The following is a 27,929-nucleotide window of genomic DNA, read 5'->3' as shown; positions in this document are numbered from 1 at the left end:
AGTACTAGAAGTAAATGATAACAAAAATATAATTTTTAGTGTCCATTGTTGATACTGTTTTCATGCTTTCTGCCATTTCTGCTGCCCTAAAACGTCATAATGCCACAACTTGAGCATCATTGAAATTTCTCAATTTCCCACTCGTAGTAACAACTTTGGAGGGCCGTTCATGTGCTCAGAACTCGTAAATATGATAAATACGATATTTCCAGGGAGCACATGAAGGCAGCAACAATCCACACAATGTCCGCCTGGTTTAACAGTGAGAGGGTTTTGCCTCTGGAAGGGTTGCTGAACTTTTCTTGGATTAGTTTGTTTTTCTTCTGCAGTGAACTCTGCTGGCTGCTCACCTGAAGTCGGGGTAATGCTCCACTAAAGGCTGCAGATGGCTCTTTATTTCTGTCTTGTTTTTCTGTCTGATGATGTCACTCAGGTCATCTCCGACAGCGTAGAGCCAGTCGTGATTCGATTTCTGCAACAAGACAAGACGAGACGAGACAAACAAGCAAAAAAAAAAAAGAAAATTGAATTTAAATTCTTTCTAAAGCTTATTAGGGATTCAGCATTTTAGCTGAAATTATTTTGACATCAGTTTGGTGTGTTTGGGCCTTAACACTGTTTTATCCAACAAATCCACAGCTGTAGGCTGCTAACTGCAGCTGTCGGTGTCACACAACGCGAGCAGTAGAGCTCAGCTTTCGTGGTCAATATAAAACACACACTGAAGAATTTATTACTTCAATCGGCTATCTACCATCAACAGTGATTGGAGATCCACGATTAGGTGGCAAATTTTCCTTTAACCCTTTGAAACCTGTTTCAGCATCAGTTTTCTTGTGCTGCATGCATGACTGCAGTATCATACTATCACAAAGTTACAAGTAAAAAAAAGAAAGAAACAAAACAGAAAAGATGCTGCTGATGTTGATGGTAAAGTAAAAAAAAAGGGAATTACCATGTCCTCAAACAGATCTCTGAGTTGACCCAACTGCACACTTATTTTGGTCCCCGCCTTGTCGTGTTTCTGGTTCTTGCAGGAGTAGTTGCTTTTCATCAGCTGGCCCACATATTCCTTCACCACGTGGTAGTGCAGTCGGCTTGCAAACTCCTGTTGCCAGGAAACACACACACACACACACACACACAGAGAGAGAGAGAGAGAGAGAGAGAGAGAGAGAGAGAGAAACTGTGATTTTGGGTAAACTAGATGTGTCTGTCTTTATTTGTCCGTCACACAACCAGCAGCCATCAGATCATCTGACACAACACCTCCACTTCCACATATTCATTCACGTCTGTTTTTCAGGGGTTATTCCTCCTCGCTGTAATATATTCTGCAGTCGCAGCATCCGGCCCAAAACAATGGGGCCGATATAAATTCAGTTGGACTTCCAAGAGAGTCGACAAAAAAGTAAATCAGGATTTCCTCTCCTGACTTCTGAAGCGATTATTAAAAAGAGTGAAATCTTTTACTTTTAGCTGATATTCTGCATCTTCTGACCTCTTTCAGCTGATTATAACCCCAAAAATGTCTTGTTAAGACATTTTGTTGCCAGGAACATGTAGGTGTGATTTATCTAATCAGGTTGGAAAAGATGCCAGCAAATCTTTGGCTCTGACTGGAAACCTTATCGGATCATATCACTTTGGCAGGTGACCAATCATAATAGAGAGGCGGGGGTCTTTCCTGTAAGTGAAATAGTCCGGCTGGTAAATGGAGACGATGAAGTGGTTGGTAAAAGCTGGAAATCCCTCTGGCGGACTCTCCCAGCCCGTCTCCGGCTCCCCCTCTTCCTCACCTGGACGTGTGGCGGCCTCATCAGAGCGCAGTGCTCAGAGAGCAGCTTCGTCCGGCTGTAGAGCTGCTTAAAGTCTTCGTCACTGGTGAGCCACTTCCTCGTCATCATCCTCCGCAGGAAAGGCTGGAAAACAGAGTGAAACTGTTATTATTTATTTTTCAGATGCCATAATGTCAGACTCAGCTGTGTTATTTCCGTCCATTCTGTCTCTTTGTCCCTCCCTTTAGTCATACTGCCACCTCTCAGGTGCCTTTAGACTTTTGCACTCGTCTCTTAGTCTGATTCACCTGCTGCCTGGAAAAAATAGCAAAACCTAATTAACTGCTTTCAGAAAAAAAAACTATTGGTCATGACAAATATTTGTTGATTATAAAAAGTTTAAAGGTAAAAATCACTATTTCGTGTGTTTTTGTAAGATATCACAAACCAAAAAGGTCAGAAACCACTCATTTAATTACCGAGGTTTCCGTGTGTCACAATAAGAGCATTCAAAAGCTACATTTTGTCACCCACCAGTGGAAGCGTTTATCGGTCTGAAGTATTATGGTAGTTAAAATACCATACAATAGACTTTATTCTTTTAAAAAAATATATATATAATGATTAGACAGTTTTCTGGACATTTTTCTTAATTATTTTTGTTTTCACAGGTTTTTATTTGCTTGTTTATTTAACCCTTAAACAGTCACACTAAGAAATGCCCATGCATACATTTATGAAGAAAAAATAAATTCCCATTATAATGCACTGTAAAATGTGCATTAGTCAATGCAATTTAACAGAGATGTGAAAATAAAAGTAACTTTATACAATAAATATATAAACAAAAATAAATAGATGCAAATAAAACTGAATCGGGTAAAAAAACAACAACGTATAGAATATACGGTGAAAATTTGTCAGTGTTATATAATAGACTTCTGAAAATAAAAGTAACTTATAAAATAAACAATAAAATAAATTTGAAAAATATGCAAATAAAAAATTTTAAAAAATACTGAATCTAGTAACAAAATCTGTTAAAGATATATTGTAGAAAAAAACAAATAGTCAATTTAATTCAACAAAAATAGAATAGAAATATATTGCAATCAAAATACTTAAATGCATCCTATAAAAACATGAAAGCTTTCATCATCACAAAAAAATCAAACGTGTGGTTTTGGTTACATTGCCTGTTAAAGGGTTAAACAATTTTTCTGTTTTTTTTTTCTTGTCATATTTTTACTAATTTATTGCAATGTTGGGACATTTCTTGCCAAGCTGCAGCCCTACCATGCTTTCAAAAGAAACCAAACCGACCTGCTGTGGTTTCAAAGGGTTAATGTGCTGAACCATAGTTCTAGGTTTTCTACCTCTTAGACTATTGATCAAAGCAGCAAAGAAGAATTTAATTTCTCTCAAAAACTGTTGTTTTACTTGCGTATGAAACTTCTTTAAAGTTAAATAAGTGACATGCATCAGATCGTGATGCAGACTCGAGTACTCATTGATACCTGATCAAACATTTTAGGCATTTCCAATACTGGTATCAGTTTTGGAAAAACTCTCGGGGAATGTAAACCTCTGAAAGACGAGGTCAGAGTGGATGTTTAGACATTAACAGAAAACCACAGCTTATAATCTGTTTCCTGTTTTCCTGCAAAACCCTGCGTTAAGTACATTAACTCACATATCTCCTGCTGTGTCGTGATCATCGGTTCACCTCTGACCAGGAATTTTCTGCGCTGTCTTACATCCTGATTTCACGTCCCTTCGCTGGCTCTTTTCTGATGCTTCACAATAATTCACTTGCTGGAAAGCATCAAGTATAAGTTCAATCACGGTGCATCCCCGTTTCAATTCCCGTTTTATAAACCCCAAAATATCGCGGATCCTCTCCGCCTCAGGAGCAAATCAATGAAAACAGAAGTGGCTATCCACCCTGAATGAGTCTACTTTGTTTTGCTGTGATTGTACCTTGACCTCCTCTTTGAACTGGTCCTCCAGCTCCTGTGTGAGCCTGATGATCAGCCACTTGGCCTCTTTTCTGAACCCTTCCACCTCCTGGGGACAGGTGTCCAGGTACCCGTCCATGTGCTGCCTGCAGGAGGACAAACAGCATCACTGACCCACTTTATTATGCAATATTTGACTTTTTAAACAAGAACAAAAACTGCAGACTCTGCTGAAGTACATCTGACTTACTCTCTCGATTTTAAAGGAAGTATTTCCATTTTCTATATCAAATTTGCATTATTCCTCATATTAGAGCTTTTATTATTCTGGTGTACGCTGTTTACGGGACACTAGATCAGCTGATATTAATCATACTTTGTCACTTTACCTCATATTTTTGTCTTGAATCGCTCTTAAATAGTTCATATTTTTAATTTTACTATTTTTTCTTAATTTTTATTATATTTGTTTATTAATATTCTATTTCTATTTCTCTCTTAACCCTTCCCCTCAGGGACTATCAATTAAAGCTCTCATTTTTGGGCCCTGACCGCATCTGTCACCAATCATATTTAATTTTTCCAGACGAATTCTCAGATGGCAGTAATTTTGGTGGTGTGTCCTGCTCCGTTGGTTATTGTCACAAATGTTTTCGGCTGATTAGGCGTGCTGATTCAGCCTCAAGACTGTCAGAGCGTGCTGGTGAGCGAAATCACTCTGAATGGCACTTTAGTTCAAACAGCTGAAGTCAAGAGCGCGGGAGGTCCACGCAGACTTGTTGTGTCTGGAGAGGTAATGTTTGTTTGCCATTCAGCTCTTAAGCAGAGACGGTTCATGACTTGTGTTATTGTTCGCTGGTGCAGGATAAATATTCTTTGTCCATCGGGTTGTGTTGTTTACCCTTTGAGAAAATGCAAAAACATTTGGGGAAAGGCAACAAGCAACTTGGACACTGACCACAAAAAATCTGAAAAAAAGTAAAAAACAAAGTAAAGTAAAACAAAACAAGAAACAGATACAAGAAATGTTTATATATATATTTATTATTATTTTTTTTGTAAAAAATGTTCTATGTTCATTTCTTGTGTCTTTTTTAAACCTATGTTGTTGTTTTTTTGTTTTTTGTCAATTTGTAGGTACTTTTTTTTTTTTTTTTTTTGTATTTTTTTGCAATTTTTTGGGCATTTTTTTTAAAGAAATAATTTCTTACATCAACTGCTGCATCTATATATATATATATTATATATATATATATATATATATATATATATATACATATATATATATATATATATATATATACATATATATATATATGATGCAGCAGTTGATGTTTGTTGCCACTAGTTCTTTGGTTTGATTTGATCTTATCTCATATTATCTTCATTCAGAGCTCACTTTGGGCCCCCTTTCACAAAAACCTCAGCACAGCGAGAAAATCAAATCTGCAGCTATAAGTACACGTCGACCTGCAGCAAACCCACATCTGGTTTTTCTTTCTGTTCCCCACAATTATAACACAGTGTTTCTCACTCGCAGCCCAGATTCTCCGAAATCACGTGGGACAGTCCTCTCTCCAAGGCTGGCACAAATCAGAGCCCAATAATGGCCCGGCCTCGTTACGAGCCTCTGCTGTGCACGTTGAAGAGAGCGTCTCCCAAACAACGCCACGCTTTGGAGAAGAATGTGGCTCTGCTGCTCTCAGAAAGACTCGTGCTTGAATCTCACACAGATCACGCTGGCACGAGTGCTGGGAATCTCCCCGTCCAGGCGAGAATAGCTCAGAGGTGACTCATCCAAACAAAAGTTCTCTCTAACTTTCGAGCGTTGATTTTGAAGAAAAAGACACAATAATACAACTTAAAATAAAGAGTTTAAAGCTAAATCATTTGCTCTGAAAAATGTTTTATGAAGAAAAGTTTCTCTCAGGTTTTTTTTTTTTTTTTGGGAAAAAAGTGTTCTTCCAAAATCTGTGTTAAAAAATCTTCACCCTCAAACATTAAAATGTTTACCCATGACTCCAGTGGCGTTTTGATTCAATTTAATTACTGTTTTTAGGAGATATAAAAGCCCAAACAAATATTCAAACTCCTTTTTAATATTTTTAGAATAACTTTAATATAATAATTTTTTAGATTAAAATAATAATTAAATTAATTAAATTAATTAAATTAATTAAATTAATTACATTAATTACATTAATTAATTAAATGAATTAGTTAAAATTAAAAGCATTATAATACTGGAACTTATAATATATATATATATATATATATATATATATATATATATATATATATATATATATATATATATATACATACATACAGAATATGTACACAGTAATATTACATATATGTCTGAAATAAGGAAAATGTCATGTTATTTATTATTTATGCTCTGTGAGTTACACATCTTGGTCTTTCATATTTTATTTTATGTTTTAACATTTGATGCTTTGTTTTAATTATTGTGTTTATATTTTTCACTAATGCGCTGTATTTTATTATTTAATGTGTGGTGGGTTTTTTTTTTGCCATCTTTTGGTGACCACGTGATAAATTTTCCACTCCCGTGGATAATAAACAATAATAAAAAACCTGTTTAAATGCATGTATGTAAGGTGCAGGTTTGTTTGTTTGACAGGCGAGCAGCTGTTTTTATAAAACAGGAAATCCTCGCTGAAAGAATCTGGTGACAGTTTTTTTTTTTGTTTCTGGAGGCGTGCCGCCTGTCAAGGCAGTTCATTACAGTGCATCATGGGTATTTTCAGGAAGTCACGTGACTTACTGTAAAGCAGTGAAGCTGTTGATGTATGTAATGTGATACTTGATCCACAGAGGCTGCGACCTGAGAGCGCTGCAGTGATGTCTGAACGCGGTCTCAAACCTGTGACGAGGAGAGAGGAGGAGAGAGGAGGAGAGAAAGGAGAGAGAGACGAGGAGAGAGGAGGAGAGAGAGAGAGAGAGGAGAGAGGAGGAGAGAGGAGGAGAGAAAGGAGAAAGGAGAGAGAGAGAGAGGAGAGAGAGAGGAGGAGAGAAAAAGAGAGAGGAGAGACGAGGAGAGAGGAGAGAGGAGGAGAGAGGAGAGAGGAGAGAAAGGAGAGAGGAGAGAGGAGAGACGAGAGAGAGGAGAGATGAGGAGAGAGAGGAGAGAGGAGGAGAGAAAGGAGAGAGGAGAGAGAGGAGGAGGGAGAAGAGAGTAAGAGAGAGGAGGATTAAGCCTTTCAGACGACTAAAAGCGTATAACACCCACATATCATGGACTTCCTGTTTAGATGACAAGACAACTCTGAAGGGACTTTTCGGAGACAAGCCTTCAGGGGGTGGACAAAATAACAAGAACACGCAGTGTAACACAAAGTGTGTCTATGAATACAAATCACGTTATGTTATTTGTTTTTAAGCGAGCAGAGATTTACATCTGTTCCTAAAAATAATTTCATACTTCTTATTTTCATTATTTTTTTAGTTTGTTCTTAATATACCAAGATAACCTGCAGCAGTGGTGGGGATGTAACGAGTACATTTACTGAAGTACTATACTCAGGCAAATTTTTTTTATATATTATATGCTATGACACATAAAACAAAAAAATAAATAAGTAAATAAAAGAAAATAAAAAATCAAGTTCTGCCAATATATCCCCTAAAATCCTGCACACTGGACCTTTAAGTGACATTTTGAACTCAGTACTTTTATTTGCCTCAAAGTATTTGTACACTGTATTGTTGCTTCTTTTATTTAACGCTTTGAAACCTGAGCAAACTGGCTAAGTTTCTTTCAAAATCATAGGAAGAAGGCAATGAGCAACAAAATAAGAAATTACCCAAATATTTGCAATAAAAATTATTAATTATAATTTTAGTTATAATTAAATAATTTTTGAAAATTTAAAAAGAAATTTTTGATTTAAAATTAAAAATATTTTTTTTTATTTTAAAATTTAAAATTAATATAATTAATTTAAATCAATTAAATTAATTTAATTAAAATTATAATAATTCTGTAGCATAATATAAAATCTATTAATTACTTGCAATTTGTGGAACATTGCTAACCAAATTACTTGTTGCCTTTTGCTCTTTAAAAAAGCACAAATTTGTTCAAAGTTTCAAAGGTTAAATACTTGTGAAAGGCGTCTGAATTAAAGCAGCAATTAAAAGATCTGAGTGCTTCTTCCACCACGGTCTACAGATGTTTACTCAGTTTTATCACTTTTATGATAATTAAATATCTCTGTAATTACTTCTTGTAATAGATTAATTATCATTATTTATATTTCTCCGTCACATTTGCTGCTGCAGAGATGAAACAGATTCATGTCATCTTTCTGCATTTTTGGGATAAAAAACAATGAAGGGAAGAGGGTGGACGCGTGATCCGCAGAGGCTGAAGTGGGCTTCACTTAAAAACAACGTTAGTCATAAATCAGATGGCGGAAACATTCTCACATTGCTCAACAGGAAAATCACACAACAGTGTGATTATTGCACATTTCGGAGGGCACGCTCCTGTTTTTAGTCTGTTTGTTTTGGGTGGGTTCCCCGCACATCTCTGCCTTCCTCTTTTACTTTTTTATGATATTTCTAAAAACATTTGGCCTCTTATTGTGGCGGAGTGCTCCACTTCTTCCTCTCAGTGATGCTGTTTGACCTTTGACCTTCTCAAGCTGAATAAACTGTCCAAGAATGAAAATGACAGTCTCAAAGATCTGACTGTATGTGACTTAAAAAAAAATTAAAATTAATGATTTAACCTTTTGAAACCTGTTTCAATCCTTCTCTTTTCAGCATCAATTCTCTTGCACGAAATGTCCCACAAGTTGCAAGAAATTACCAAAAGGTGACAATAAAAAACCCTAAAAATTAGTTTTTAAAAAATGGAGGAGGATCAAAAGAAAGTTTTTTGTTTTTTTTTAAAGAAAAATTATGTTTATAATTATAAAAATGTTATATTTAAAATGACATTGCAGATAAAAATATATAAAATAAATATTTTTTTCAGCACTTTTTAAGGTATTGTTCTTGTTTTTTTTTTACTTCATTTTTCTTTTACTTTTTAAAATTTCTTGTTATGTTCAGTTAATTGTTTTTCTCCCTCTTTTTTATTTTTTTTTATTTAAATTGTTTGGGCCCAAAATCTGGATTTATTTTCCTGCATTCTAGTGAATTTTTGCCCACCTTTTTATGGTGGAAACATCTTTATTCACGTAAAACAAAATTAATCAAGCAGTAAGTGACAATTTCAATGATCAAAGTCTGATGGATTATAACGCAGTGAGGCTCTCAGATATTCTGTATTGCTTTGAAATATTAATTCTGCTCAGTCAGACAGACAGATATAGGATATACAGGTATAGGTAACACAGATATAGGTATTATTGACCCTTCCCTCCTCTGTGGTGACTTTTGTTTGGGAAATAGCATCTTTAAATCTGCATGCAGCACTTCCATATATGATGAAGTCTTTAAGTTTCATTATTTTTTTCAACCCCTTTAATAGGACTTCAGTGTCCCCTGTGTCCCCCCTGAACCATACACGTATATGTACTCTTTCTGCAAACTCAGTGTCTTTGTGTTAATGTACCTTTTGGGGAATTCCTTTAGCTCTTGGATGCAGCAGGAGATCACTTTCTGTTCCAGCTGAGCATCAATTTGCCGAGAGTTTACAGCATTTCCCTCCACTTGCTGTTCAGAGAAATCAAATCATCAAACAGTTTAATGCAGATACATAAAGAGAGAAACAGTGAGTTAAATATGAATTCTCTGCTGCCTCTGTGTGGTCAAATCACTGCGCTGCATTAAAGACGGCTGAGGGAAAAAATTACTTTAAATGTCCAACAATTATTTAAATTTACCTTATAAACTATTTGACTTTTGCACATTGTTTTTTTTTTTTTGTTCCTTAAGAGCAAAAAATAAAGAAAAAAAACAGTAAGAATGTCAAAAATAAACACAAATAATAATGATAATAATAAAAAACTAACAAAAACATAAACTTGAGCCAACTAAGACACATATTTAATAAAAATACATAATTAATTTAGATAAAATACAAATAACAACTATTATTATTATTATTATAGTATTTATTTTTATTAATTTTGTTTTTTTTGTTTTAAATATTTAAATGGTTATAGAAACTTATAGTGGCATATTTTTCAAGATTTAAAGTATGATTTAAAGCAAAATGAGGTACATTTCTTCTAAAATGAAAGCATATCTGCGTGTATTTTTGTTTCTTCTTTAAAAAGCAAAAATACATAAAAAGTAACGATGCCAAAAATAAATACAAATAATAATTTTTAAAAAACAGACAAATACAAAATTAAACAAAAACAAACTAAGTCAACTCAGACACATCAAAATTTATAAACATAAAATATAATTTTTTATCATTTATTATATCTATAAGTAATATTTAATTTGTGTCTTTTTATTTTTGATATTTAATATTTTTCTTTTGTTCAAGTATGAAAGTATATCTGCATGTATTTTTGGTATTTATGTGCCTTCAAAAGCTAAAAATACACTATTTTTAACATAATAGTTTGCAGATCTTTAATTTTAGACACACTAAATCACACACATAATATAATTAAAGAATAACTGTGAGATGATGTTTGATTTTGACCGCACGGTATGAAAGTATCACGTGACATCGATGTCTAAAAAATATAAAATGCCTCACTGCGTCTTACCGTCCAGATGTCCATGTGAAATGGAGATTCGAGGAAGTCCTCGTCCTTCTCTGGAGTTTTACTGTGCGTCCAAACCTCCTCATTTTCCAGTTCGATGACTTTGTCCAGTGAAGACCTCATGTCCTCCTGCAGGGACAAACACGAGGAGACACATGGTGGAAAAGTTTGTAAAAAATTCAGATACAAAACGCAGAGTCTACTCTGAGAAATGATGCAGTTTAAGATCGTTTTTCCTCAGCGACTGTTACCATTTAAATCATAAGAAGTGGAAATTATATTCTTATTGCCATATCTACTGAATGAACCCCAACAGTATTTATTTATATATTTACATATTTATTTATTTATTCATAAAAGAAATCATCAGAAGTGGACATCATGTTTTATTTCCATTGCCATGTCCATTTAATGAACCCCAACAGTATTCATTTGTTTATTTATCCATTTAATTATTTAAATATTTATTTATTCATAAAATAAATCACAAGAAGTGGAAATTATATACAAATGTTTTCATTTTTATTGGCATGTCCATTAAATGAGTCCCAACAATGTTTGTTTGTTTGTTTATTTATCTATTTATCTACTTATTTCCTTATTTATAAAATAAATTACAAGAAGGGGAAACTACATACAAATGTTTATTTTTATTGGCATGTCCATTATATGAGTCCCAATAGTAGTTGTTTGTTTGTTTGTTTATTTGTTTATTTATTTATAAAATAAATCGCAAGAAGTGGAAATTATATACAAATGTTTTATTTGTATTACCATGGTGAAAAAAACAATACTGGGTATAAAAAAAATGTAATTTTAATTGACCCTCACAGGTTCATTTATTCGGTAGATTCCCAGATAAATGCCGGACGTAACACAAGATATTAAGACTATTTAAAAAGTGTTAAAATATCTTATAGTTAAGTGTTGTAAGTGTTGTAATTCTGTGTAATATTACCTTTTTCTTTCCATTTTGCCAAAACTGTTGTCATATATGTACATATCTGTAAGTAACCTTATTACCTTTATTATTTTTTGCTTGTCTCGGGACAGAAGCTGGAAACCAGCAGTAGCTATAATCTCTGTATGTGAAACATCAGATACTGAAGCTTGTTTGAAAAAGGCTGAAGATGTTAATTTGGATTGTCCCTCTTAAACTATAAACTGTATAAATAAAATAAACATTATGACGTCAGCGGTGCTGCTCACCTTCACTTTGCAGCAGTATTTGTATTTGAGCTGCTTCAGGTCGTCCTCCAAATCCAGATCAGTTTTTCTCTTCCTTCATGTCGGGCTGCAGAGAGACACTTCCCATGATCCTCTCACTGTGGATGAAACAGGTTACATTTAACGAGATTTACTACGATCTGAAAACACTGAAGACGTGTTGGCGTCATGACGGAGGAAAAGAAGAAATCGCGTTAAAAGCTCTGCAGATTGCAGATTTCACGAAAACCTCTGTGATGTTGTTAAAGTGGAAAATAATTCTAAATGCATGAATTTTATTGTTGCATTTGAGTAACAAGATGCATCATTGTTAAATAAAAATCGAATCAGAGTAAATTTGCACTTTTATTGGTTACAGTATGTGTGTGATCTACTGTATAAAGGAGTCTTTTTCAGGATGCTACTTTACGTAATCTGTGAGAAACGTGGACACGACCTGATTTAAATTTTTCCATTTTGGCCTCCAGAGAGTGTTGTGCTTCTTTTTCATCGGTTTATTTTTGGTCTCCCAAATGTTGTTTCGAGCACACTTTTTCACTTCTGTCGTGGCCTGATTCAACAAATAATGTCAGCAGTGCTGCCTCCTTTTTTTCCATCTGCTTCCTCGACTCGTGCTCTCTCTGCTGTGTTTTCAGGAGCCTTTAAACATCTCAGTCTGCACCTTCTGTGGACACATTTTCACTGTTTGTGGGCAGTCGAGACATGTTTTTAGACATGTTTCAGTTTGTAAACATGGTTACAGGAAGGCAATACATATAAAACAAACACAAATAATATTATTAGAAATTATTATTATTATTATGTTGTTATGGTTATTGTATTTATTATTATTATTATTATTATTATTATTGTTATTATTATTATTATTATTGTTATTGTTTTATTGTTATTGTTATTGTTATTATTATTATTATTATTATTATTATTACCATTTCTTGGGGATTTTAGGACACATCCAGGATTTGGAACATTTTCAGGAATTTTTAATTTAGGATGTTTTAGGAATTTAGGAATTTTTTGGACAAGCTCTATTTTGATGCATTTTTATGCACTCTGGCACCTTATGTTTACTAAAAGTACAAAACAATTCCCAGCAGGAATCACTTTATTTTACTGTGAATTAGAAAATGGTTTGAGCGCCACCTGGCACCCAATCAGGGGGCAGATTTGGGCCACATGTCAATGGCTGACGATCATCATTTACAGTATAGGTTTAAATTCATAAGGAAGCGCTTTGATTAAAATTCAGTGACTCATGGAGGAGGGGTGGGATTAAATAAGTAATATATAAATAATAATAAACAAAAGTAATAAATAATTTTTTTCACTCCTTTTTAAATATGTAAACCAAGTCTTCATGTGTTTATTCTGCTTCATGTTTTTAATTTTTAACTATCCGTATATATTAACTACTTTTTTTCGTCTGTCTGCATGATTTTGTATGACTCTATTGTCTTGTGAGATGCCTGCAATAAATCAAATCACACCAAAGCAAATCAAATCAAATCAAATCAAATCAAATCAAATCAAATCAAATCAAATCAAATCAAATCAAATCAAATCAAATCAAATCAAATCAAATCAAATCAAATCAAATCAAATCAAATCAAATGAGTAAGCAGAACCACTGTGTCTCACTGATAATGTTGTTCATAATGGACATTACTGATAATGTTTGGAGCTTAATGCCGCAGAGGAAGAAGATCTACCAGGTTTGATACAAACACAATCATTTTTATGGGAAATTTGTTGAAAAAAAATGCTGATTTAGTGCCTGACCTCTTGTAGCCGTTGAGGATCCAGCCCAGCAGGGCGTACAGGTCTCTCAGCTCCGTCACCTGCTGCGCTAGCTTCTTCAGGTGCTGCCCGACGACTCTGTGGTAGCTCTTCACGTAGGTGCTGAAGACTCTGAAGCTGGGCGGGTACGACCAGCGCAGCTTCCTCTTCACGTTCTCCAGATCCTCCACGATGGTTTTACCCAGCAGCCCCAGATGAACCGCCAGCCAGGAGGCGTTCTGCTCCCTCTGCTCCAGGTGAACGCTCTCCACCTTCATCCGCACCCCCTCGCCCACCGCCTCCCTCCAGGCCTCCATCCAGCCGCCCTGCAGCCCGCCGGGCTCCTCCGCTCTCTTCTCCTCCTCCTGGATGATGCGGGCCACGTACTCCAGCAGCCCTTTGTTTGTGGGGGGAGAGTTGGAGTCGCGCACGATGATGTTGATCTTGTTCCTCAGGTCTCCGTAGAGGAGGCTGAGGTCTTTTTCCTTCTTGGCGAGCTCCATGGGCGAGTCCTCGCCACACCGGTCCCGCTCCTGCTGGAACTCTTGACGCAGGGCGAGCAGGTTCAGGTGAGCCTCCTCCAGCGCCTCCGTCTCTATCAGCTTATTGATCTGCATCACTGGAAAAAAACAAAACACAGATTACGACACTGACTCTGGTGTCTGCAGACAAACTGGACCTCTGTGTATTTACACCTGGACTAAGATCCTTATCGCCATCTGTGTTTGCTGCCAAAACAGAGAAAGAAAAGCTGAATGTACAGACAGAGACGGGGACAGAGACGGGGACAGAGACGGGGACAGAGACAGAGACAGAGACAGAGACTAATATGTTTGGGAACATTATGAGAAAAGGTTGCAGACACAACTTGCTGCCTGAAAACACAACACTGACAGCCTATTTTTTATGTAAACTGAGAGTGGCACTAAAGCAAATACACAAGTGAAAGTCAAATCAGACCCGAACTGAAGTTCCTCCACCAGGAGAATTGCACAAAAAGTTCAATAATTTAGGGACCTAATTCGCCAAAACTAAATTAAAAAATTGGAACCTAAAAATGGCTATATTAAAATGTTTTAATGAGATGTGAAAACAACTTAAATGGCACCATAAAAGGTGCCACCTGCTGCTCAGTTACACACTATCGGGAGAAATTTGGGGTTTAGTATCTTGCCAATACTTTAACATGTAGACTGGAGAGCTTGGGACCACCTCAAACCGCCAATTTGTCAATTAACAGATGATCCCCTCTACCTCCTGAACTACAGTCGCCAAATGTGAAAATGTGAGCGGGGTCGTGCGGACTGATGAACCTACAGAGAATTATCGGTTGAATCTGCAGCTCCACTCGGCTTTATGAAGCTTTATAGTGAGTTTAAAACACGGACTGTATCAATAATGGACACAGCTACTATGATGTCACCTATTGGTTTGTGGGCTGCTGTTTGAAGCCTCGAATTCGGCATTTCGGCCTTTGCATCTTGGCTTTTTGGACCATATTTGAAGACAAGCTGAAGCAGTGGAGTGTAATTTTCAGAGAAAAAACTGTAAAAACTAGAATTAACGCCTCGTGGTTGTTTGCCTCCACCAATCAGTTTAGTTATAGTTTACATCCAAGTCTGGATATACTCACAAAATATGATGCGATGTTATGTCACCAATTTAGTAACTGACCAAATGTTTCCCCCAAATGTTTACATTTTTCTTAACCTTTGTGTTGTCTTTGGGGTCAATCTGATGCAAATGAAATCTTTTGCCATCAAAATATGTTTTTTTATACTTATGAAAACAGGGTCTATTGGCCCTAAATTCCAAAATGAAGGTAAAATGTGTGGAAATGGGTTGGACTGAAGTAAGACTAAAGGTGTAACACAGAATCGATTGACAGTCAAAACAGGGCGGGGTCAGACGACCCCAGAAGACAAAATGCGTGTGGCAGTTGGGAGGAAATTAAAAAAACAAGCAAACTATAAAATCAATCAAGTCTTTGTCTTCTGTGTGCATCGAGCACTCTGATTGGCTGTTAAACATCATGATGTCACAGCTAAAATAAGAAATTACTCTGTGTTACAGCTACACACATAAATAAAACCAACATGGTAAACACAGAATACAAGGTAGATTTATTGCCATTTTTCTTAAACGTGGGTTTAAGAAGAAATGAAATTGAAGTCGATCCTGAATGCTGCTATGTCTTTTTTGGCATCGAAGGAGGAGTTGAGGAGTTTTGACCTTTGACCTTTTGGATATAAAACATCACTTAATCATTTTATTCTGTTAGACATTTGTGTGAGTTTCATAATTAGCAAATGAAACTAAGTGGACGTTTGTGCCAAATTTGAGGAAATTCCTTTAAAGTGCTACTAAGATATTGAGTTTCCAAGAATGGCCGAAAGGACAATCCGAAATCATAAAGCCTCCACCCAACGCTTTACCAGCGAAGAGGCATTAAAAACCCACCTTACACTACCTGCTCGGCCTCAGACAGACAAAGTAAGAGACAAACTTTTGGACATAGTGGAGCATTTAAAGTGGCTAAAGAGACAGATATTTCCTTCAGGAGTTGGTGGGGACCAAAAACGGAGCTAAAAGAGAGTGAATATTGGACTCACCTTCATCAGATGGACACAAACACAGATAAAAATGAATAACAAGCTCACCGTAATAACTGAAAAGATTATGTCAGTGTGTGCTTGTTTCTGCTGCCCCCAAGTGGCAAAAAAAAAACAATAATTGCATGTTGAAAAACAAGTCCAAACAATCTTCCAAACAAGGAGGTGATTTGTGGCTTTTAAATACAACACATCAGCAAACTGTCCTCAATAAACACAAAATAAAAACCTGCGAGAGAGACTGTACCTGACAGCGGTGTGTGGGGGATTTCTGGCAGCGTGTACAACTCCTCCATCTCCTCCCACACCTCCTCCTCCTCCTCCTCTTTATCCTCCTTCCTCTCCTCCGTCGAGCCTTCAGAGACGGGGACCAGCGGCTCTTGTTTGCCGGGTTTATTCTTGCCGAATTTAAGGCTCCGACGAATTGATGCTCCTCTTTTTATGAGAGACTCACCGAGCCCGGACATGTTGGGATCTGAGGATGGAAAACACACAGTTGGCTTTTACTGACCCAGACATAATTTCAGTTTTTGTTTTTCCCTCCATTGCTGCAGTCAAGCGTTCTTGGTGTTAAAACCCTCATGTCCAAAATCCCTTAACCTTTGAAACCTTAACAAAGTAGCCTGATTTCTTTCAAAAAAAATTAATAAATTCAAAACTAGTTAAAAGCACAAGAAAATTACCTGAAAATTTGTAAAATAAATATATATATATATATATTTTTTTTTAATTCCAAAAAAAAGAAATGGCACAGAAAAAGTGCTTAAAATTAAAATAATTAATAATAAATTAATTTTTTAAAATGTACCTATTATTAGCTATAAATATATAGACATATTCCCTCGTTTCAAACTAAATTTCTAATCCTACAAATTTCTTGCAATTTGCGAAACATTTCTTACCAAGCTGCTTTTTCTTTTTTCCATGTTTTTCACAGAAATTGCACCAATTTACTCCAAATGTTTAAATACTTGTGAAATCAGCACAAGCAAAGGGTGTTGCTCCAGGTTTTAAAGGGATAAAGCAAACCCGCATCGCTTTTGCTTAAGTGTCCACTAATTTGGGTGTCTGCATACTGCTGGCCATGGTTGTATGTTATGGTGGAAAAAAAAACAAGTCATGTACATTATACAAATCTAGAAAACAGCAAAAAAAAAAAAGTCAGTCGTACTTTAATTTATTCTCACTGGTGTGAAAAAGTGATCCAAGGCTGAATGATTTCTTTACCTGTCTTTGAACGCGACAGGCCTTTGCCTCTCTGTGAAGCGTCGTCTCTCTCGTCGTCCTCCTTTTTGTGGAGAAGTCCCCCGATGTTCCTGGAAGGGGGCTCAGACATCACCGGAGAGCCGGCGCTCAGACCTAACAGAGAGGCAGAGAGTTTCTCAGTAAATGGTTTCCTCATTTCACAATCTCATCTCTGTTTGTCGCGTCAGTAAGAATAAAAACTTAATCTCAGTGCTTGATTTGATTTCAGTTTCTAAAGCTTTATATTTACATGCGTGTGAGTGCATGACTTGGCAGTGCTTCATTCTCACGGTGACCGAAAACTAAACCAACTGAGGAATGCAAAGATTAAGTCCTGATGAAAACTGACAGTTTGGCTCAGATCCAGAATTAAAGTTAAAGTCAGAGGAGAGTTTTGAAAAAGCAGTTTGTCCTTGTGTCTGCTGACAGAGACAATTATTTAGCCAAATCCTCGGGACTTACTGAGTGAAATAACCTCATGTGCACGACTTAAATGGACTAAAGTAACCTTGCTGCATGCTGCCGAAATTTCAAAATGCTAGGATTTGCAAATGTGCACAATGATTTCCTGTCAAACTGCTGTCTGTCAAAGCTGACTGAAAGAGAAGATTAACAACTAAACAATTTAATGCTTTTAAACCTGGTTTAACATCAGTTTTTCTTTTTTTGCTGTGTTCAGATGCTTTTCATAAACTGAAAAAATTGGTTCGATGTTTTTTTTAAACATGAGGAAAGGCAATAGTCAACTTGACAATAAATATCCCACAAAATTCAAGAAATTTGTAAAAGGTGAACACAAAATTGATTTTTAAAAAAATCTTTGAATAGAGAAGAAGCTTACTGAAAAATAAAAAACTACATTTATGATTATAATAATTTTACCTCTAAAATTGTTACAGAAAAAACAAAACTAAATATATACCCTAAAGAGATTTTTATTTATTCATTGATTTATTAGCATTTTTGCAGGTCATTTTCTAGTTTATTTTTTTATTTTATTTGCTTATTTATTTATCTATTTTTGTGGGGAGCATTTTTCTCAGGTAATTTTCTTGTAACTCTTTTTTGCCTTCTCCACATATTTTTTTTTGAAAGAAATCAAACCAATTTGCTCCAGTTTCAAAGGATTAGAAGGTTGAAATAAAGGCTAAAAATGTAATGGCAAAAGTAAAAGTACCCAAGTCCTTGCTTCTTTTGTTAAATAAAGACTTTTATTTGTCTCTTCAGGCCTCCAAAACTATCTAAATGAAGAGATGAGAGTCCTTACTTCAAAGTCTTTCTCTGAGCTCACTGAAGAGGGTCACTACTCGCCATCGCTTCATTTTTAAGTGTCACAAACCCACAAGGACTGAATGAAGCAAACATAATGACTCCTTCCACCGACTTGCACAGATTTTTTTAGTCTTTAGAGTGACACTGGAGCAGTGAATGACAACGCAGTGGGCGATGGGTGGGCTGTGATTACAGTCAGGGCACTGCTGAAATTCTGCGATAACATAAATTCAAATTCATGTTCCTGTTTAAATACAGAAAAGGACATTCATCTAAAAGAGCAGCAAATTTCTCATGAAAACTCATGTGGATCCAGGTCTTAAAGGGTTAATCATTTGGGCTAAATGTACGTATGTATGTAATGTATGTATAAGACAATAATAACAATATAAAACAACTAATAATATCCTAAAACTGTCTTCACATAGCTTGTTTTATCAGATCAGCAAGAAAAAAAAAACCCAAACACGTCAAATAAGACTATGAAAAACAGCAAAACTTCACAGTAGACGATAAATTTGATGTTTTCGGTTTTGGTTATCTCCCGGAGGATCAAAGATGAACTGATCAACAAGCATCCAAACAAAAGGTTTCATTTTCAAAGTTAAATGTTGCTTAAACGTTGCTTGTCCTTTTGTTTCTCAGCTAGAAAAACTTGCTTTCTTGCTCTCTGAGCTGAATTCCTACACTGCTGCTCTCTCCACCTACACACTCAGTAACACCCACATCTGAGAGGAACAAGCTGGCACACGCTCGTTTTCTGGTGGGTGTTACAGGGGAATTCTGGGAAATGTAGGCACAATTACTTTCTGGAGAAACCAAAAACAAAATTCATTGCAAAAAAAGATTTGTTATCTTATATTTGCATATTTTTCTAGGGAGCATTTTTCTGCAGCTCGGTCGGTTAACTATTTGAAACCTGGAACAGCAAATTCATAATTTGGATTTTATTTTAGCATTTTTTTTCAGGTTATTTCCTGTTTGTTCTTTTACTTTAATTTCTTTTTCTTTTATTAATTTTTCTTGAAGCTTTTCACTTTTTTTCTGCTAATTTTGGGGTCATTCCTTGTTAAGTTGCTCATTGTCGTCTTTCCATGTTTATGAAAGGAAATAATTCACATTTTAAGTTTCTAAGGGTTAAAAAGTGTGCCACGAATCAATTTATTTTCCGAATCTACTAACATCATTCCCAACAAGTCGACCCTTATCTCCAACAATCCACTCAGTTTGAACCAATATGACAGCAGCCAATCAGGGAGCAGGAGAGAAGCATGACGAAGTGATGTTACGTTAATGAACGCCAGCTGGAAAATAACCAGAGATCATTTGTAGTATGTAAAAATCTGTGTTGAAACATTACATTTTAAAAAATTTAAAAAAGCATTTTTTTTTTTTTTTGAGAAACATGGGGTAAAAAGGCAATGACCGACCTGACCAGCAATGTCCCCCAAATTTTTAATTAATTACTACAAGGTGACAAGAAAATTCTAAAAAAAAAAAAAAAAAAAGCCTTAAAAAAGAGGAGAGGATCATTTAAAAATTCTCCAAAAAAATAGCGAAAAGTGTCCTGAAAATTACATTTCTGATTATAATACTTTTATATCTAAAATGACATTTTAAAAAAAATCTATCAAATGGATTTTTAAAAATTGTTAACAGTACTTTTTGAGGTCATTTCCTCATTGTTTTTTCTTTTTTCGCTCTTTTTTTGAGCATATTTTAAGGTCATTTTCTCGTAACAGTTTCACTACATCTCGTTAAGTTGCTCGTGGCCTTCTCCCCATGTTTTTCAGAAATCAAACCAACTTACTCTGGTTTCGGAGGGTTAAAAGGCTGAAACAAAGGCCGTAAATGTTGATGGTGTTACTGCACTTTAAAAGTGTGGCACATAAACACCAAATCTCCTCTTCTTCTCGTTCTGACCTTGAGAGGCCATATTACCTTTACGTGCTGGCAGGGAGATGACTGTACTCACTGGGTGACGGAGGCGGTTGTGTCCCTGACTCATTGCCGGTCGTGACCTTTGGCCCTTTGCCTCCAGACGACAGCGGGCTCTTCTCCACCACACGCCGGATGCTCCTTCTGAACGTCGGAAACATCCCCAGCGTCTCCTTCACAGTGCCGTTGTTCGCCGTCTTCCTGTTGCTCGTCAGGGACGCTCTGTCCTCGTCTGAGTTTTCCGTTGTCTTGTCCATCATTTGCGACATCTCATCCCGTTAAATAACAGCCACCTGTGACATCGAATCAAAGGTTACAGTCTGCCTGCTCTCTGCTGTCTCGGAGTGTGTGTGAAGCAGCAGTTAAGGTGTGTTTTTGGTCTTTGTGGTTTCAGCAGCCGTACAGGCGGAGCAGTTTTTGTTTACAGTTAACAGCAGTGCAGCTCATGTCAACACGGGGAGAGACTGACATGAAATATGTTGTAACAGCAGCTACATGCTGTACTCAAAGATGCAAGGGCGTATTTTCCACCGGGGATGTCCCTAAATCCTATTTTTGTCCCCGTCACATTTATAGTTTCAGTACTGAAATCCCTTTCAGTCTCATCTGACTATTCATCTCGAAAAATACAGATAAAAGAAGATACTGTGGAGAATCCAAAAAGTGTCATTTGTAAACTAAATTCAAGATATAGATTAATTCAGTTACATTTTCTGTGAAACTTTATCCACAATACACGAAACTTACTTGATATGACCTCTGTAGCACCACAACGCTGCATTTATAACGACAAATATCGCCTTTATCAAACAATTGCAGCTCCTGTGATGAGGATACTGCACTTGGCTTTACTGCGATCTCAGTAATATTTTGATTAATTGTGCAGCCCTGTTTAGGAGGCGCCTTTATTTTGAAATTCCCATGTTCTGTCTGGTTCACCACTTTCCGTCGGAGCACACCTTCTTCTTAAACATTCATAAAGTGGTGGTGCACAGCAGGTACATAATGGCAAGCAACCAAGAAAAAGACAATACACATCACGGGCCCCTGGACTACAACGAAACTTTGTGATATCAGCAAATATTGTATTTTTTGCCAGAGAATCAACATAATATCATAATAGTAATGAAACTTAAATTAACCCAACAACATCCAGATCCTCAGTTTTACTTCCACATAAGTAGAATTAAAGTTTAAAAAATCCATTATTTTCTGCAACAAATTAAATGCACAATCTATAAAAACGTAGAGTATTAACTGGCTCAAGCTCTCCGTGAGCTTTGAGACGCACTTTTTACAGACTTTTCTCATCTTGTAGCCGTTTTGTTTTTGTTTCAGATCTCTGACTCTGCTGTTCCCATGCTTAAACCAGTGTTTGTGTATCTATGCAAACATTGCTCAGAATTTGACTTTTATCCCTGAATAAATAAAGGTTTCATTCATTCAGTCAGTATTTACCCTGCTAACTTGCACCAAGCCACATGGACGCTTTTATTTTATTTTTGAGATATCAAGTCAGACCATCGGTCTCTAAAGTCAAAACAAGTTTCTGCGTGTGATTGATCGAACAAGCACACGTCAATTAAAAAAGTGAAAGTAAAAAAGCAACTCACCAGCATTGCTTTTTAGTTTCAGTATCCACCAGGGCAACGGATTGAAATTAAAAGTAATTAATTTGACCCTGTAAGCAAAGGTGAGAAGAGGTACAGAAATATTTTTGCTCAAGGCTGTCTTTAAAAATTAAACTCTCAGTCTCTTCAGCCATTTGTACTCTCTGCCTGAACTTTAGGAACATTTCACTCTTTTTTTGTTTTTTGTCTCCCTTTGGTCATGCATGTCCCTTTGCTTCGTCGTTTCATGTCTCTTTGTGGTTGTTTTGTCTCACTTTGTAGTCACTTTGGGTCTTCTTGTATTAGTTTTGTGTTGTTTTTTTTATCTCTTTGAGGTCATTTTCTGGCACTTTGTAGTCCTTTTCTGTGGCCATGATGTTGTTTTGTGTCTCTCTATAATAATTTTGCGTCTCTTTGTGGTTGTTTTGTGTCCCCTCGTTGTTTAGTCTTGCTTTGTAGTTGTTTTGTGTCTCTTTGTGAACATTTTTTAGTTGTTTGTAGTCATTTTTTTGTCTCTTTGTGGTTGTTACTATATACAATATCATTATAATACACCACTTAAAACCACTTAACAATTATAATTTTATTATAGTACATTATAGTATACGATTCAGACCTGCCAAGTCATGCTTCATGTATAAGAAGTCCTAATTTCCAGGATAAAGGTTACCAGTGTGCCGATAACAGTGTTTGACACCAAACAGCCTGCTAACATACAGAGCACCATTGTTTTTACCACTAAAAACTCTTACTGTCTCTGCAACTGAAGCAAAACTCTCAATTTGTTTGCAAACACAAATATTTGAGCAATGCTTTCACATTATACACTAAGTTAAAGAGTAACAGGTTCATACTGTATATTGAGAAAAAGAGAGAAAAAAAGGTGTCTCCTTACCTGCGCAGCTCAGGTAGAAATCCGTCTGCCAGCTCACCTATCGCTCTTTAAAGCACCTCCACTGTGCTTTCACTTTCTGTGCCTTCACGGTTAAGCCGGTTTGAGAAAAAAATAAAAAAATAAATAAAAAGGGGAGTTTGTCTGTAGAGTGAACATGGAGTTAAAAAAACAGTTTGTAAGAAGCAGAGCAGCCAGTTTCTTCTGGTCCAAGCACATGACAAAGATTAGCCTCCTGCCTCTGCTGTGATTAGTGTTTGGAAAAAAACAGAAAAGATGAGTTAATGATTAAACAGATATAAACTGAAAAAGGAGAGTCACAGCAGTCTGACAGCTGAAACTGATCTCCACAAGCTGCTTTCATTTTTTTTTTACATACATACATATATATACATATATGTACTTAAACAAACTTATTGGTCTATAGGTGGATTATTTTTCTTCCCTGGAATGTGGCGTTAAAGCATGCCACCATGATGCATTCAGGGGGCCTCCGTAAACTCCAGTTTCAAGGTCATTAATCACTAATGGGAGAAATAATTTAACAATGGTGAAAAAAAAAGAATCCGTTGCTGAAGTAAAAGTACAAGCATAATAATGTAAAAGCACTCCATGCAAGTCGAAATTCTCCATCAAAACTGCATGGACTGCAAAACAAAAAATAAAAAACATTCCTGTGTTAACTCTTTTATGGCAGGAAACAGAAGATAATGAGGAAATGACAGTTACCCCACAGGAAGTCAGCCATGCAGGCACGAAGCTGGGAGATAAAGAGGCATGTGCACGGGCGGATTATGAGATAATGAGCCTCTGGGCACAGATATGCCAAGGGCCCCACCACCCCTCAAACACAAGAGCAAAAACACCAGACTTTGTGATGGCTCTATGTCTTTGTAGTCTTTTTGTGGTTTTGCATCTGGGCAGTCATTTTCTGTCACTTTGTAGTCATTTTGTGTCTCTTTGTAGTAATTTTGTGTCTCCTTGTGGTTATTTTATGTCATTTTGTGTCTCCTTGTGGTTATTTTATGTCATTTTGTAGTCATTTTGTGTCTCCTTGTGGTTATTTTATGTCTTTTTTTTGGCCGTTTGTGTCTCTGAGGTAATTTTGTGTCTTTTTTTGTTGCTGCTTCGTGGTTGTTTTGCCCAATTTTGTAGTTCTTTTGCATCTTTTTGTAGTCATCTTGTGTCTCCTTGTGGTCGTTTGTAGTCGTTTTGTGTCTCTTTGAGGTAGCTTTGTAGTTATTTTGCGTCTCTTCGTCGTCTTGGGGTTATTTTATATCTAATTGAGGTAATCGTGTGTCTAACAGTGTGTTCTGTGTGTGCACACTTTTACTTTTGATCATTTAAATACATTTTTCTGATAATACTTGTGTAATTATGTTTGGAAAGGATTTTAAATGCATGTTGGATCTGGGTACTTCTTCCAATACTTTAGATTATGAATACTGATGCTTCACTGTAGCATTTTTACTGCTGCAGCTGCTAAAAGTGGTGCTACTTTTACTACTACTAACAATTTTATATGGTGTTGGTTTAGTCTCGCAGTTCCCAACCTGGAGGTCATGCCCTTCAAAGTGTCTTAAATGACATATCTCAAATCTTCAATGTGAATTATTGAAGAGTTGCGCCTTTGGGTCTTGAACAGTTATTTAAATTAAACCACGTGAGACCTTTTCACTCAGTTAACAACTCAAGAAGTCGGAAACATGACAAGGAGCCCGGTTAGACATTGTCTTTTTGGAAGGGGCCACGAGCCAGGACTGTTTTAAACCACTGGTTTAATCGTTAACAGTGTGCTGCATTTTCTAAGGATTTTAAATATTAAGTCTATACCTGTCAGATGAATGTAGTGTGAAAAAAGTTCAATAATTCCTGCTGAAATGTGGTGAACTAGAAGTATAAAGTAGCATAAAAAGGAAATACTCAAGTACCTTTAAAACTATACCTACTTTCCGACAGTGTAATTTAAATTTTGGTAACAAAGCTGCAAAGCATATGACAGAAAACACACATCAGGAAAATCATTAAACATTAAAAAAATAACATATTAGCATTAAAAAATACAATAAAAAACAAATAATGATTAATTAAATCTGGTTAAATATTTAAATAGAAGCTTTAATACTTGTGGTGCATTCGGGATCTTGTAAGTGGTGATAAAAACTAAATAACTAATCTATTGCAATTTCCCCTCTTTTTCCTTTTCAACTCCTTTAAACAAAAATTTCAGATCCTAAACGTACATTGGATTATTAGAAGTTTCCAAAATTTCCAAAATTTCTTAGGGAAAAAAAAAAAAGCTGAAATTATAAAAATGTACCTGATTATGTGTGACCAGATTTTATTCTTTCTTATTTCATTAATCCTCACTTTATCTATCATATGCAGAGCTGCATACAAACCTAAAATAAACCCTCATGGCTCTCTGCTTTCCACCTGCACTTTGTCAGGTCAAAGTTGAAATGACATAAAATGCAACATGACTTCCAGAGATCGTCATGCCGTTTACGCCCACTGGAGGGTGATATGTGACATATTTGTTTCTGGTAAAGATCCAAAACGTATTACTGTGCACTGATGGAGGCTCTATCCTTACCTTTATTTTTATTTTTTTCAAATTTCAGGGGAAAGAAAACTAAACTTGACCCCTTGAAACCTGAAATTGGCTTGACTACTTTCAAAACATGAAAAGTTTTAGCTAAAAAAAACAGAAAAGTAAAAGATCCAGATCAGGAAATGACCTAAAAAAGTTCTAAAATTATATTATAATTTCTGATTATTATAATAATTATATATGTAGTTTTATTGGTATTTTTTCCATTGTTATTTGAAAATGTACTAATGATTCTCCCTCTCTCTTTTTAGCAAATCTTTAAGGTAACTTTTGCAAGTTTTTTTGCAATTTGTGAGACATTTTATGCAGATTTGCTGATTACTTTTTTTCCAGTGTTTTTGAAGGAAATCACACACATTTGCTCAACGTTTCAGAGGTTTCAGTGCCCGAGAAAGGCGCCAGAAAAACTGATGAAGGTCCAAGTTTAAAAAGGTCAAACTAAGTTTGAAGTATATTGACAGAAACATTGAGATTTGTGATAATCTGCTCTTTAAATCAGGGTACACATCTGCTGCAGATCCACAGAAGATCAGCACTACAGACCACCTGTCCACAGTTCAGATGAACTCAGATGCTTCATCCTCTGTCAGTGTGTGTGTGTGTGTGTGTGTGTGTGTGTGTGTGTGTGCGTGTGACATACAGTGAGGGGATTATAGATATACGGAAATGAAACAGTTACTGAGCTGCTATTGACAGTAGAGTGTCTGCAACAGCTTAACACAACTCATCACATCCTGTTTATCCATCCATCCATCCTTACATCCAACCAACCATCCATCCATCCATCCATCATCCATCCATCCATCCATCCATCCATCCATCCATCCAACCAACCAACCAACCAACCAACCATCCATCCATCATCCATCGAAACAGCCATCCATCCATCCAACCATCCATCCAACCGTCCGTCTGTCCATCTTTCCATCCCTCCCTCATCCAACCATCTATCCAACCATCCATCCATCCAACCGTCCATCTGTCCGTCTGTCCGTGTGTCCGTCTGTCCATCCCTCCCTCCATCCATCCATCCATCCAACCATCCATCCATCCATCCATCCATCCATCCATCATCCATCCATCCGTCCATCCATCCATCCATCCATCCATCCATCCGTTCCTCCATCATTTCATCCATCCATCCATCCATCCATCCATCCATCCATCCATCTATCCATCCATCCATTTATCCATTCATCCATCCGTCCGTCTGTCCATCCATCCATTGGAACAGCCATCCATCCATCCAACTGTCTGTCTGTCCATCTTTCCATCCCTCCCTTATCCATCCATCCATCCATCCATCCATCCGACAACCTTCCAACCAACCAACCATCCATCCATCTGTCCCTCCATCATTCATCCATCCATCCATCCATCCATCCATTTATCCATTCATCCATCCGTCCGTCCGTCTATCCATCCATATATTTATATCCATATAATATATTTAAATTTTTTTTGTTTCTTTTCTTTCATTTTTAAACCTTTATTCTTTTCTCTTTTTTATTCTCAATTTCAGTTAATTTCCTTGTAACATGTTACTTCTCCCTGTGTTTTTTAGTAATTAATCCAGTTTGTTCAGGTTTGAAAGGGTTAACCCTTTCATTTCTATTGTTCTTTTATTCTTTATGTTAGCTGTGGACACACAGTTATTATCCTAAACTATCTACTTCCTTCTTTTTGATGATGGCACAGTACGACCGGTTTTGCCAACAGTCCAGGGATTTCCACCGCGCTGCCGAACTCAGCAGCCGCTCCGCCACACAATGGCTGCTTTTGAGCGCAGGCTTCAGATTAGTGTTGCATAATGAAAGGAAAGCTGTGGCGTGTGAATAGTGTGTGTGAGCCCAGATGTCCATGAGCTTAGACCATGTTGAATGTTCAATTATACTGCAGTGCTTTAAAACCCTCATTGTAAAGCCGGGGAATCGATATCATTTGATAATGTAAGTTGTATAGTGGGGAAAAAAAGAAGCATATTACCAACATGTTATCCTCGGCCTCAGTTCTGCTCTGGTTTCTTTTCATTCAGTGGAGAGTTTTTATCAGTTTTTGTTCTTTAATTATTTGCTACAGAGTACTTAGGAATGGCAATTTGTAGCTAAACACATCATATGTGTTTAAATGTCTTGTGCTGTGCTGAACTATATTACATGAAGACACAGGAAATTAAATATATACTTTTGAAGTATCCTGTGATAATCCTTTCAAACCTGCGCAGGTTAGCATGATTTCATTCAAAAACATGGAAAAAGGCCATGAGCAACATATCAAGAAATGACCCAAAAATCTGCAAGAAATTA

General features: G+C 36.3%; 1 protein-coding gene across 1 annotated transcript; it reads right to left on the bottom strand.

The window, feature by feature from the left end:
* Positions 1–346: 346 nt before the first annotated feature.
* On the bottom strand, positions 347–23,254 carry LOC121953561 (exocyst complex component 3-like protein 4). Its single transcript, XM_042500728.1, is given in 14 exon segments — positions 347–472; positions 956–1,108; positions 1,800–1,922; positions 3,759–3,882; positions 6,528–6,626; positions 9,327–9,427; positions 10,441–10,566; positions 11,647–11,712; positions 11,714–11,762; positions 13,444–14,059; positions 16,300–16,527; positions 17,280–17,411; positions 20,545–20,800; positions 23,013–23,254. Coding segments are annotated over 13 exon segments (2,175 nt in total). The 5' UTR covers positions 20,777–20,800; positions 23,013–23,254.
* Between the last annotated feature and the right edge of the window lie 4,675 nt (positions 23,255–27,929).

Source organism: Plectropomus leopardus, chromosome 14 (genome assembly GCF_008729295.1).
Source record: "Plectropomus leopardus isolate mb chromosome 14, YSFRI_Pleo_2.0, whole genome shotgun sequence".
In the NCBI taxonomy this organism is placed as follows: domain Eukaryota; kingdom Metazoa; phylum Chordata; class Actinopteri; order Perciformes; family Serranidae; genus Plectropomus; species Plectropomus leopardus.
The sequence above is the reverse complement of the archived record's forward strand: the minus strand, read 5'-3'. Positions and strand labels throughout refer to the sequence as shown.